The sequence below is a fragment of the Armigeres subalbatus genome, chromosome 2, assembly GCF_024139115.2.
Source record: "Armigeres subalbatus isolate Guangzhou_Male chromosome 2, GZ_Asu_2, whole genome shotgun sequence".
Classification (NCBI taxonomy): Eukaryota; Metazoa; Arthropoda; class Insecta; order Diptera; family Culicidae; genus Armigeres; species Armigeres subalbatus.
Window position 1 is genome coordinate 79,696,554 of NC_085140.1, and position 13,790 is coordinate 79,710,343.

At 42.6% G+C, this 13,790-nt stretch overlaps 2 protein-coding genes across 5 annotated transcripts in view; both read right to left on the reverse strand.

Moving 5' to 3' along the window:
* The window catches only part of LOC134209409 (zwei Ig domain protein zig-8), a 969,833-nt gene that overhangs the window by 439,619 nt on the left and 516,424 nt on the right, over positions 1-13,790 (reverse strand). For all 4 annotated transcript variants that reach the window (XM_062685397.1, XM_062685395.1, XM_062685396.1 and 1 more), the window contains one exon: positions 3,257-3,498. In XM_062685397.1, the coding sequence (XP_062541381.1) occupies positions 3,257-3,498 (242 nt within the window). The remainder of the gene's footprint in view (positions 1-3,256; positions 3,499-13,790) is intronic.
* On the reverse strand, positions 5,222-8,817 carry LOC134214967 (uncharacterized). The gene is made up of 5 exons (XM_062694240.1): positions 8,563-8,817; positions 7,369-8,507; positions 5,994-7,294; positions 5,699-5,928; positions 5,222-5,308 (listed from the first exon to the last, which is right to left on the reverse strand). Exons 1-5 carry the CDS (start codon positions 8,809-8,811, stop codon positions 5,222-5,224), a joined length of 3,006 nt encoding a protein of 1,001 aa, XP_062550224.1. The 5' UTR covers positions 8,812-8,817.

Genomic DNA, 13,790 nt, shown 5'->3' on the forward strand with positions numbered 1-13,790 from the left:
AGGCCTGCGGAAATGTTCCCATGTAACACGGACATGAGACATAATACAGGCCTTTTCCAAACTTTTCATATTATTTAGTTCACTTTTGTTAAAATGAACTAAATAAAATTCTTGAGAAATGCCCTCTGGGAAGTACCAGAATGGGATTTCTTTTTCATCTTAATTACTTGGACTGGTGAAAATCCAAGTAATTGAGAAATTTCAATTTTAATCTCATCCAGTGATTTGTCATCACTGGGAGACCTTTCAAGACGACTTTGAACAATCGCTCAGTTTTGTCGTCGTATGTGAAGAATTTATGGCGCTTCTCAGTTAAATAGTGTAGAAGACGTTTGCGATCGTCAAAGGATCCCGGCAAAACGCGGCAGTCACCCTTCCTAGCAATCTGAAATGAAACCTTGATCCCCGGAAGGTTACTCAAAATCTCATTCCGGAAGCCAGAAAACTCGGCAACAGATACCACAATTGGCGGAATCCTTTGCTTTTCGCATGAATCGAATCACCTGGGCTAGAGGTAGATTCGATTTGCTCAATTTCATCATTAATCAAATCGAACTGATTGCTCAGTTCGATTGGAGAAGAATTATTTCCGATATTAGAGTTAGAAGGAATATCTGAATTCTCCAGCTTCCTTCTATTTTTTCCGCGCTTGGGCAGGACGGTCTTGAAACCTTGTTTCTTTGAAGGAAGTGGAGAAGTCAGAGACTCCCCCTTCCTCTTGTTTTTGTTAATACTCATTGCTGAGCGTGGAGACGTGACCTTCTAAGAGGTTTTTTCCCAGAACGGTGTCCCTGCAGGATTACCACCGCTTGTCGGAATTTTACTTCCGCAAACGGGTCCAACGTAAAACGAAGGCTCGGGTCCTTGCAAAGATCGTAACGGGATCAGTGGGTACAAATAGCGCTAAGAAGCACCGTTGAAATTAAAATAGCTTCGGGTAGTATTAAAAACTTCCTTCCGCAAAGAGAGAGAACCGCACAGCACGAAAGCACGATGCGGTCTGATTGATCAGATGGTACCCATTAGCTTCTGCACAGACCGTTTGTCAATGATTAAGGTTACATTTTCAATTTTTTTTGGCAAAGTTATGATGGAGTACTCTTCCTTAACATACTTTCACAAATGTGCCTTTGTCAAAGCACAAAAAGTTATATTAGTAATTTCCTGGGAATAATTTACGGATTCGACTTTTTTTGTTTTGTACCAGATTACCGTGTCCATCACGTAATACACTGAAATCAAAACCATCCAAAATAGTGCTGGATTATGATGCTTTCGGATAATGGACAGTAACTGCCGCTACAAGAATTCCTGAACGTACACATCAACTGTTATTGTATCGATCGCTGCAAATGGATTTGAAAGAATTACACACTTTAAAATTTCTAACAAAAGCATTGCTTTTTTACTGATTTTTTCTTAATAAGCTTGCTTGTCAACAACGTCAATACTTTACCAGTACGGATCATGTCGAAATGGTCCCATGGAAGTGTTTTATAAGCGAACTTCACTCATGGTTTATCATCATCATCGCCTTGCATAACAATCTTCCACACAAAAGTTTATCGTATAACTTATGGGCCCATATTCGGACATATGCATGTTATTCACTTTTTTTTTATCTTCTTCTGCTACCTAAAAGTCCGTAGTTCATTTTGTGTCTTGTTCGGACGACATTATTCTTCGATGTTTTCAGATTTTTCCAAATCTTGAACCGAAGTACCATCACAAATTCCACACCATACTTCTGAATCGCATTGCAAACTGGTCCGATGTTCTAATTTTCTATTTTCGCCATCTGACTTAGTGAATGTTGGGAAAGGAAAGATGGTGTAAGAAGATTGTTACCAGTGATGATAACTTTATACGTGATAGGCGTTGAGAGTGGGTTTCGTTGGTCAGGATTGTAAGAGTTTGGTTGTTGGTATCGTAAGTTAGAAAATTTGAGTGTGAGTGGTCGGTTACACGTGTTCCTGGTGTGTTCAATAATTTCCAGACTGGTTCAGTAACCAGTCTTTAGCCGGAAAAAATAACACGGCAGGTGCTCCTCTTCGGAGGTGGCGCGTAAGCCATCCGTTGGAAAATCCTCCAGGAACAGCCGCGGCACAGCGACCACTACAATTCATATAGGAACTTCCGGTGGCACTCCTGAAGAACTTATGGAGGAACTTTCGGAAGAATTCCTGGAGGAACTTCCAGAGGAACTCCTGGAGAAACTTCCAAAGGAACTCCTGGAACTTCCACAGAAGAAGGAACTTCTGGTAGAACTTCCGGAGGATCTCCTGGAAGAACTTCCGGAGGAACTCCTGGAAGAACTTCCGAAGGAACTCCTGGAAGAACTTCCGGAGGAAATCCTGGAAGAACTTCCGGAGGAACTCCTGGAAGAACTTCCGGAGGAACTCCTGGAAAAATTTCCGGAGGAACTCCTGGAAGAACTTCCGGAGGAATTCCTGGAAGAACTTCCGGAGAAACTCCTGGAAGAATTTACGGATGAACTCCTGGAAGAACTTCCGGAGAAACGCCTGGAAGAACTTTCAGAAGAACTCCTGCATGAACTTCCGGAGGAACTCCTGGAAGAACTTTCGGAGGAACTCCTGGAGGAGCTGCCGGAAGAATCCCTAAAGGAACTTCCGGAGGAATTTCTAGATAAACTTCCGGAGGAGTTCCTAGAGGAACTACCGGAGGAATTCTCAGAGGAGCTTATGGAGGAATTCCTGGAAGAACTTCCGGAGGAATTCCTGGAAGAACTTCCGGAGGAACTTCCGGAGGAATTCCTGGAGGAACTTCCGGAGGAATTCCTGGAGGAACTTCCGCAGGAATTCCTGGAGGAACTTCCGCAGGAATTCCTGGAGGAACTTCCGCAGGAATTCCGAGAGGAACTTCCGCAGGAATTCGGCGCACAGGTCTACTTTTCATTGCTTTGTTTTTGGATTCTGTAAGCCTTTCCGACAAGAAATAACGGGTACTGATCACGGATTTAGCTTTTCCAAGGCATAAACTGATTCATATTTGTGAAATGAATAAAAAAATGTCATACAATTTTTTTTTAATTTTGTCGCATTCCCTATTTTATCACCCCAAAATTCACCAGAAGTAGTGATAAAATCGGGATATTACTGTATTATCTATCTAAAACCATTGGGTCATCAACCATATTTATCATTTCTTCCACTGCGATTATTCTTTCCGAAACCATAATAATGAAACAGAACAAAACTTTACTCGCTCCCATCCAACATAAACGCCCCAAACTCACCTCGCCATCATCCACGATAGAAGAATCACCGCCATCGAGATGATTGTCAGCCCTGGGGCTTCCGATGCCGGCACTGATGGTTCCGATAATGCCACTTCCACTTCCGCCGGTTCCACTCACACCACTCGTGCCGGTTTGACTGCTGCTACCGCTGCTGCCGCCAACACCACCGCCGCCGCCGAGCTGGCCCGTTTCCAGCCAGAGCCGTTTCCAGTCCGTGTTGGCCAGTATGGATTTGTTATCTGCGGAGAAGCAGAACGGAATGGAAGGTTGTTATTTCACAATTGATTTTTATAATCCTTTTGAATCGACGAGTTTGAACGGATGATTGAGGGGATTAGCGACAAGCAGTCGCAGTGAGGGATGGACTTGTAAGTGAAATATCACCGAGACAACTGTGAGTGATTTGCGCGGATTAACGGATGAACGAGATACACAATTGAGCACGGAGTGAGTTATTTCGGTTGGAATGAAATTTATGGATAGGAAAATTTGGAGAGCAGCTCTGTGACAATACCAAAATGTCAGATATTAAACGGAAATCATTTGTCTTCAGCGCAACCGTATGCAGGAAAAAGCGAAACGATTCTAAATTCTTGTAGATCTAATCACTTTGCCACAGTATCATTTTTGATCAATCTTGATTTGAATAAACGAGTTATTACCACAAGTTTTGTGCCGCCTCTTTTTTGCTGTAACTAACTTTCATCAATTTTCATTTGCTGCAATAGAAAATGATGTGTACTTCTCAAAACCTAAAAGGGTTGTTCGAATCTCTGCTGAGGGCACGTCTACATCATACTTTACATTCAACTTGTTGTTCATCCATTGAATGCCCTTTGAAGATAAATAAATTAACTTTAAGAGCGCTTGCCATACCCCAGGCAACTCCAAATAGCGCTCAGTTCCTATCCAGCCCATTTCAATAGAAAATAAACAAAGCCAATCAAACCCTAACATTTATATTCCAAACACGTAATCCTTCTTCATTATGCCCATCAAAGTCATTCGGTTAGTCTACACAAACAACCTCTCTGGTTTAAATAATCAATCGCACACGTATGTGTAACTTTCCACATCATATAGTTTTTTTAAACTGACTTCCCAATCATCACCAGATCAAGCCAAGTCCATTTATTAATTCGCAACAAGCCCCACAAAAAGGATCAACTTCACAAATGGCAAAGGAGGCCCCATTAAAATCTGATTGAATCATCGAGAACATTCCGCAGCTCGGGGTCCTGAATCAACATTTTCGGGCAACCCTTTTTGGCACTCTACCCTTGAACTAGAGAGAAGAAAAAAATAAAACAACTTTCATCGTATAGGGACTAACTGACTTCGAAACCAACTCACCGCACCTGAATGAGCACACACTGACTGGCCGGAATCGATTTCCAGCCTGTGTGTGAAGGACGTTGTTGGGGTGTTGGGGTTTTAGGTTGATTTATTTTTAACATAGATATCTGCACGCATTATTTGTTATGCACGTTAACATGAGTGTTGTGGCTATTTTCGTCGAACAAAAAGGACAAAATAAAAATAAAATAAAAAGGTTTAGAGAAAATACGTTTCCAAATTCAATGTTACTTCAAATCGTTTAGGGAGTATACTTTAATCGAAGCTGTTTTTGAGAGATAGAAGTAAAAAGTAGAAGGTTGTATCCGAGACACGACCGCCAATTGGACGTAGGATTACGTAAGTGTAGAAGATTTTATTTTGAAACTCTAAATATGTTTCTTGGTGCTGATTTTTGAAGATGGGGCTGTATATTCAATCTGGGTTGGAATATCCTCGACATGTCGCATATCCTGAAATAAATGGGCGAAAACCTGATTGTTACTATAAACTCATTTCGGTTTATAACTATAAGCAGAGTATTAAAGAAACAGAAGATCGGTAAACAACAGCCTCAACAACATCTTCCTCCATGAATATTTGGTGGCCCTGAAAAGGGCCGTTTGTTTATGTTGGCTTGAAGCCTTTTGAAGTGATGTACGCCGTGGTCCCGATGAATGTTAAAGGATGCATCAATCCACTGTTGGGCTGAATCTGTAGAAAACAAAGAAAAGAACAAAACGGAAAGAATGTTTCATATTAAATACATTATGATCTAAATATAAATTTAATTACCAAATACTCAAGTTTCATTTTCAGGATCAATTATCTATTTTTGCTACGGACTGTCCGGCTGATGTCAATGATTGGTCATTCTGGTTTAAATCGAACGTTTTGGCAGATGAACTAGCGGACCAACGACGATCAGTGACGTTAATTCACTTCACTGGGATTGGATCGGTTCTAGAATAAAATAACATAACTGATGAAGAGAACTATGTTTAATTCTAAATCATTAGTTTTACCGCAGGACACCGCAAGAATCGACAAAATAGGCCGGTGGTAGGGGAAGTACGTGCAGTATCTCCTGCATTCCACACTTACGTTCCGGGTGAACGTTAGATCGAGACATGTGCCACCCATAGTAGTTGCTATAGTTGGACCCGAAGCACAATCCAGATAGAGAAACTGCTTCACGAACCAGATGAAATCTCTGTTCTCCTCTTTCGTCACATCAATATTAAAGCCTCCCGACACTACCACGGGCATGGCAACATGGGTGTACTTTATGAGGTTGCGCACTAAGAAATATTTCTTTTGCTTCAGGGTGGTACCTAGTAAATATTCAAAATTTAATGCAACACACTTAAATACAAACACAACTACTATTTGATTATACCTGGTGAAATATATACCGCAAACAGTAACGTGCGGGTTTCCATGATCGAAACCTCTGCAGCACAGCAGTCCCCATATTCGTCTGCTACACTCAATGCTGGGTCATAGCTTTCATTGAGCTTCGTAATGGCGTGAGAAACGGCCATAGTCGACGAACCAGCACGTTCAAATATTGCCACTCCTCCCGCTCTTGTTCCGTCACGCTTCTCTTGACAAACACAAAGGTATCCATTGATGTTTGTGGTTGTGCCGTTGTCAAGCCAAGTTTCGCTCATTGCAAGCAAATCAACGGCGGTAAGCACCCGATCTGTTGCAATGTCCGACGAGTGTGCATTCAAACTTTGTACATTGATGCTCATCAACGTACAAGCCAACTTGTTTGCGGTTATAGCTTCCATGATATCGTCTGTAATGGTGCGCATACGATGGTTACTCAAACGTTCAAGTTCTGTCCGAAGGTCGTTCATTCTAGGGGTCATAGAACCCTTTCCGTGGTGGAACCGGAATGAGTTACTGGCATTCGTCAGATACAATCCGTCGATTGATGTAACCCTGGAAAGACCAACGTAAACTAGCTGCTGTTCCTGACCCTTATCGTAATTATATACGACTTCCGAGAATGTGCCTCCCTGGGACTTATGGACTGTGAGGGCACACGCACTTACAACGGGAAACTGAACTCTTTTGCACTTAACACCACCGTTAAGGGTTACGTTCGCCGATCGTTTGACGATTGGAGTCCAGCCTGTTTGTAGCACCCCAGGTCTCGAATACACCAGCGGTCTGGCCTTCACTCTCAACATCTTCCCAATGGACTCATTTTCGAATGCCATCCAAAGCCTCGTGATTGCCTGTTGCTGCGAGTTTCCTTCGTTGTACTCAACATGCATGAGCTCTCCGATCGCTCCGTTCACGATGCCATCTTCGACATCCACGTTGGTGGTCAGCATATAAGGTGTACCAAGAACAAGACGCAACAGATACGGTAAGCCACCAGTCTCTACTACACTCATCTTATGCACCTTTGTGCGAGCACTGGCCAGCTGGGAATTGTCCTTATAACCAGAGTATAGGTCATCTGCAGTACATTCGACAGCCTCTCGATCCATCAACGCCACAGAGTTATACCGTTCGACATCAGCGTTCCGATGGAATAACCGGATCCCTCGAGGGACATGCTGCCGACACCACTCCTCCGTACGGAACCTGCTTTCAATAAGCTCGATTTCCTCAGACGACATCCGCTCACCGCTGCCAATTTTGTGAGAATGCCGGAGAACTGCTCGTTGGTTTGTCGCATAACTTGAACCAATGGGTAGAAGTCGAGAGATTGCCATAAAACGGCGCCGTGCATGGAGTTTATGCTCGGTTTAAACACCGCCCGCGCATTGACCGGTGGCAATTGACGAAGATCGCCGCAAAATACGATCGGCATTCCACCGAATGGATCGTCGTAGTTCCCCGTGATTTCTTGAAGCCGGACATGTACTGTGTTGAGGACATCAGCACCCAGCATGCTTGTTTCGTCGATAATGATGAGCTTCACGTTGGCGAAGGCGTTCCGGTACAGTTGTAATGCCTCGAAACTCAGCTTTGAGCTTTGCCTACGCGACATGCAAATCCGGAATGCGGAATGCACTGTTGTTCCACCTATTGCAACCGCTGCTTTTCCAGTGGATGCGCATGCTACATAAGCGTTGTGCTGCTTATTATGAGCTTGGCTGTACCGGTTCACTGTCTCCATTAGAATGCGCAAAGTGAACGTTTTGCCACAGCCCGCCGGGCCAGTGAAGAATATTTGCACTGGTTTGCAGTTTTCTTCAGAGGAATGCAAGCTGTGGATTACTTGCACAATCAAATCCCGCTGCTCTGCATTCGTGGCACGCACCATTTCACAATATTCTTGCTTTGACAAGACATTTGATCGCTGTTTGACGACAGCTGCCAAGGGTCCTGTTGGCAAGTTGTGAATATCGTCATCATTCGGCTCCATGACGATCGTGCGGATGAACTCATCGCGCTTCTGGTCGGCAATCACCTGCTGCTCATCGTCTTCGCTGCATATGCGGATGTATTCCTCCACAACCTGATCCAAGTTCATTTCGCAGTCATACTCCTTGTGCTTTGCCAAAATGGCGGCCTCGTTGTCTTCATACAACTTCAGGAACTTGTTCCGATCAAGTACATCGCAGACTTCATTCCTGAACGGTAGGAAGAGGAGAACCATCTCACGCTTATAGTCGACCATTTCCACCATACTGTATGAGCACCAACGCAATACACGGGGAACTAAACGGAGTCTATATGAATGCTTCGTGGATCTTTCTTCCGAATAATATGCTGCGAAATCCGCCAAGCAGATATCATCCATTCCTCGGCGCAGTTCATACCGTTGGATGATGTTTAGCGTCCACACATCGGTGGAATTGTCGTCGAGATCCTCTTCGTCCATCTGTTTGTTCCGCTTCTTGGATTTTATTCGCTCTTGTGGCCACATTGTCGCAATAAACTCAACCTAAAACGAAATTGAATTCTAAATTGTGAAAACTATATCATTTGATGAATGGTACCTTGCGGCTGGCTTCTGACATCGGTTGCCGAAGCAAATACCAAGCAGCCTCCTGGGCAGACATTTCCACGGAATTTAACATTTTTATGCTGACCTTCTTCAACAATCCATTGTAGTCCTGGTCTGGATGCTCTTCCTGGAGCTTTATGAGGTCACGATGTAAACTACTTATGCCTCTGTTGGTCTTGTTTACGTATTCCACAACATAAGCAGCACATGAAAACTCCTCCAGCACAAACTGCAAATCCATATTGGATTTGAGCTTCTCAACTATTCAGGGATTGAATGGATTGGTCCAAAGCTGCGTCATGGAACGTTTCAGCAGAACTGTTGGTCGGCGAATGGAAGAGCGAATCACGTCCAAGTAGTAATCGTACGTGCAACTGCTATCAACAAGAAACGCGTCAAGGCTATCGTAGACCTTCGTTTCAAGAGCTTCCCGCATTTTCGCTTCCTTTCTGTTTAGCTGTTGAAGTCGGCCATCCCCGGCTGTAATAGGGATCAGAATTCTGGTTTGATCCATTGGCCAGTACGGGATATTAAACCGGCAACGTTTATCGTTTCGCTTGAAACACGTAAACGTGTGTTTATGAACCTAAAAGGGTTTGACATTGTGAGTGATTACTTGCTAGAAACTATGCGAAATTTAAACCCACCTGATTGCCATAGGTCTCAGGCAGATCTTCCGATCTGATGGAGCACAGAAAATCGATCAACTCAACAGTAGCGGGCATTCTTTCGGAAACATCCTCACGGGGATCGTTCGCCAGCCAGAGCAGAATATGTGCATGCGGGCTGCCACGATGCTGGAACTCGATCCTCTTAAAATAATCTACAACGTGGTATTTGCCGAACGGGCTCAACCTGGTCGATGACAGAAGGCGCAGAAAGATGTTTACCAACTTGTGAAAATATGCACAGCACGTGACAGGATCTTCGCTGACAAGTGTAGCACGCTGGAGTGCAGACAACTGTTGCACAATATCGTCCATTTCCGCAATGTTAGATCCACCAGAAAGCTTCCGCAGAATGCTTAGTAGGTGAGGCCATCTAATTTCATTTGCACTCATCGTCAAAAACATCGTGGGTTTCCCCAGCTGCCGGATCATGGCGAAAACATCCCGTTTTCTTTGCTGCCAATATTGAACGGAGTTCGGAATAGATTTCAGAAAAGAGAGGTTACGCTCAATACAGCTTTCCAAAAATTCCCGATCTTGCAACTGCGCCCTTGTTATGTTGGCCGTGCCCATGCATTTAAAGGTATTGTTCAATCCTTCCGATACCCGCAGCCGCATGATTTTCATGGCCATATACAAAATATGCTCCGGTCTCGCGCCCGCCGATCCCGACGTCGCACCTCGCTAGTAGCCATCATGAACGCTGTCACATGGACTTCACGGTTGAAGCATCTCGGATGACCAAGATAAATATCGGGGAAAGACAGCTCCTCAGCAAACTCATCGTAGATAATGGAAAGCGGTTTCTGATTTTGTGCCGGTGCAAGTTCCAGACACTTGTCTTCATTCCACATGAGCGTATGTTGTTGTCCAATCATCATTTCTACCTCGTTCATCTCGTCGACGACTTCAAGGTCTACTGCCCTACGTTCCACCGAAATATCCGTCTGCTCTGTTTGTCCGATCGCAGCAAAATTTTCTTCATTGAAAACAATTCCATTCCGCCTGTAGAGCGGTGTAGTAACCAGATAGTTCAGCCATGCTTTAACGGTACCTTTCTTCACGTAGCCGGACAAGTAACTTGATTTGTGTATGAAGTGTTTCTTGATGCACACGTTGATAGCATAGTCGTCATCCAGGTGGCGGGGAAGTTCGCCTACCATCTGGGCCACGTCGACTGGAATGTTGATAATTTGGCCGATTATTGCCAAACTACCTGTTGCATGTTAATGAAAATAGGTTAGGAAAATCATATATTTATTTGATGTAATACATTTTTAAGTTAAAATAACTTTTCCACAAACCTGCAGTATGCCGCAAACGACGAAACTGCATGAAATTGATCCTGGGAGACACCAGTCTTGTGGTGAGAGGGTCTAGCGGAGGCAAATTGGACGGAAACTTGGGATATGTAAAGCCATTCGATTGCGACAATGTGGAATTGATCCGCAGTTCAGGCTTGTTCGACATGTAGCACACGCCAAAATCCTTCCACCGTTTCGAAATAATTTGTCGCCAGTAACACGGCAGCATTTGAGTCGGAGATTGGTTTCAAATCATTCCTGAACCAGATTCTAGCACACACATCACAAGCGCAACCGAAATCGTTTTCCACGAAACGTTTCTGGAACTCCTGATCAGCCCGATCGAAATTGGGTTTGTCTTGTGTTAAAAGCGAAGAAATATGTTCGCCATCATCATCGACAGCAGACACGTTTTCTTCAAAGTCACCACGCTCATCATCGACATCTGCTCTTGCGGACTGCATCACAACATTTTCACCGGCGTCGGAATCTTCATGATCAGAGTTTACGACCGTATCAGCACGGATTAAGTTGAATTCTACTCGAAGAAATTGTAACACGGGAAGATTAATCCTTATTGACAGACAGATATACATAATTGACAGATGCATTCGCATTTAAAATGACTGTACCAAGTACAATAAGACATTTAAAAACATAAAAGATGAAATGAAAAATTATTGCCAAGCGTACTATAAACAACAATAGCATAGTAATATAAAATTCAAGTAGCATGTGTTTAGGATATATTTGTACAAAACACACTATCCAAAAGTTTAAGTAAATCTTAACTTTATGTCATATTTGTTAAAATTTTGCGATTCGCTGGAATCTAATATGTTATTGTTCCAAATATTAAATTCAAAATTCAATTGAATCAAATAATAAACAAGTAAAAGACACCGTAGATTTAATACGACCCAATAATTCATTAAATAAAAATAATATTTGAGAAGCTCCAACTATTTAATTCAAATTTAATCCGAATCATACTCAAATTCAGAACAATTAAATAATATGTCCGAAAATATATCGAAATTCAAACTCAAGACAAAATAGAAATTCGGTTCAAATCTTATCCATTAATACATGAATGCAAAATTCAAACACAATCGATTTGCAAATTTAATTCAACACCAAATCAAAGGACCAAATCTTACCGATTGTGTGATTTCAACTCTACTGGCAGGCTAATGTAACCTACCAAGTGAATGAATTCGAAACTATATTAACAAATTGAATATCTAAGAACTTTTGGGCTTTTGGGATTGGAATTATATTGTTCCATTTATCGTTTAGCGATTTATAAAAACCCAACAAACAATTCAGGCTAAATAAGCTAATAAGTAAACATTTGCAGTATATATTTCAAGTACTTGAAGAACTTCAGCCGTTAAAAGTACTTACCATGTTGTCAATGCTACATTTATTGAAAATAATATATAAATAATGTGTAATAACAATGTAATACATTCGACGACAAGCAAAGAGAAATAGAGGTATTCGTAATAGAAAATAGGTAATAGAAAATATTCGTTGATAATTTCACATTTATAGATAAATCTGCTATATAAAATGATAAAATGCAAAATTTCTATACTGTCATCATAGAATTTGAAGATTAGTTCACATTATTGATATGTATTTACACATTTGCTGCTAATAATAACTTCCTACCTCGAGTTGAGGGCCCTTCGCCAGCGTCCCAACCGGTAGCCGACGACGTACTACCCTTGGCCGCTTTCAACTTGGCCCGATAACTCCGTGCCCGTTCAGCGTCCGTCCTTGGAAGCTTTGAGGGTGCGTCCGATTGTTGATCCCTTTCACGCTTCCTGGAATTGCGTTTATACTTCGCTGCCAAGTATTGCGACATCGCACTGTATTCACTAGTATCGAATAAACTTCTTCTAAGCACAACTAATGTTTCTCACTTCACCGATGTGATACGAGACACTAACTGTATATCGAAAAAATATGAAAATTGCATCACGTTAGCTATTGAAAAGTGATGTCTGTGCTAGAGAATGCATGCATATTGAATGCCAAGTTGAACCTGGTGAGAAAATGTTTATTTCAAGAATACCCCTGTTTAGTAGGTGCTGGGATTAGAGATGATATTCGATTGAAAATTTACTCAAATGTTAGCAATTTTCATATTTATTTAAATACGGCGTTGTTCTGTTGCTCTCAAGCAATTATGAATTGCACTTTGCAGAAAATTCGTCTCAGCTCAAAATACTCCCATGTAATATGATAGTTATTATAAGAACCAATTTGTTTTCCACAATACGCCTATCCAATCACAAGCAGCAATAAAGCTTATGATTTGTACTTTGAAAACATTTGTCTCGGCTCAATCTTCTCTCGTGTGAAATTATGATTCTGAAAAGAACCCATTTGTTTTCAGTAATGCACCTTCCCAATCACAAGCAGCAACAAAACCGAAGCAGAATCTAGAAAAAATTTCATTTCATTGCTACCGACCCCAATGTCAGCCGCTCGATAAGTTACCGCTAAAACGCGACATACGCCATCATGCGAATCAATTTTCGCAGCATCCCCCTCCGAAGAGCGCTTGCGCTGCTGCCGACGCCAAGCGATTGTAATTTGCACTTTTAAGAAGTAAAAGAAGAAGAAGAAGAAGAAGAGTCGCTGGTTATGTTCGAAAGCACTGGCATCGAACGAACGAAAGGCGGAGCAAACAAGCCGATGAAAAGCGATCATAATTTGCAATTTGATTTGTAAAAGAAGAAGAAGAAGAAGAAGGAGAAGAAGAGGCCCTTGTTATGTACGAATGCATTGGCATCGAACGAAAGAAAGGCGGAGCAAGCAAGCCGATGCCAATGATACGGCGCTCAAAGGGGCGGGGCTTCGAAGTCCATGCAAACGTATTCTGACCAGCGGAAGTCTGATTTTCTCGGAAAATCGGCAGGACAATTTATTACTCGGAAAATCGGCAGGACAATTACATCGCAGCGCCGACCAGAAATCACCGGCGGTGAAAAGGCTGAGAAGAAACATCATCAAGGGCGTCTCATCAGTAGTAATAAACTACTACTACTACTTCTCGGAAATTCGGCAGGACAATTACATCGCAGCGCCGACCAGAAATCACCGATGGTGAAAAGGCTGATAAGAAGGGCGTCTCATCGAAGGCGTCGAGTATCTTCGTGCGTGTCGAGCTGGCCAAGCCCGCCGTTTCGGAGGGTTCCAAAGTCGTCACCAAGTAAGTCAGCTCCTAATGAATG

Bases quoted from the DNA above. Each gene is read 5' to 3' on its own strand.
- LOC134214967 (XM_062694240.1), bottom strand. From the start codon at position 8,811: ATGGATTTGCAGTTTGTGCTGGAGGAGTTTTCATGTGCTGCTTATGTT. The intron at 8,508-8,562 runs GTACCATTCATC...ATTTCGTTTTAG, and splicing joins TGTCAGAAGCCAGCCGCAAG to GTTGAGTTTATTGCGACAAT. The intron at 7,295-7,368 runs GTTTAAACCGAG...CATTGGTTCAAG, and splicing joins CCGGTCAATGCGCGGGCGGT to TTATGCGACAAACCAACGAG.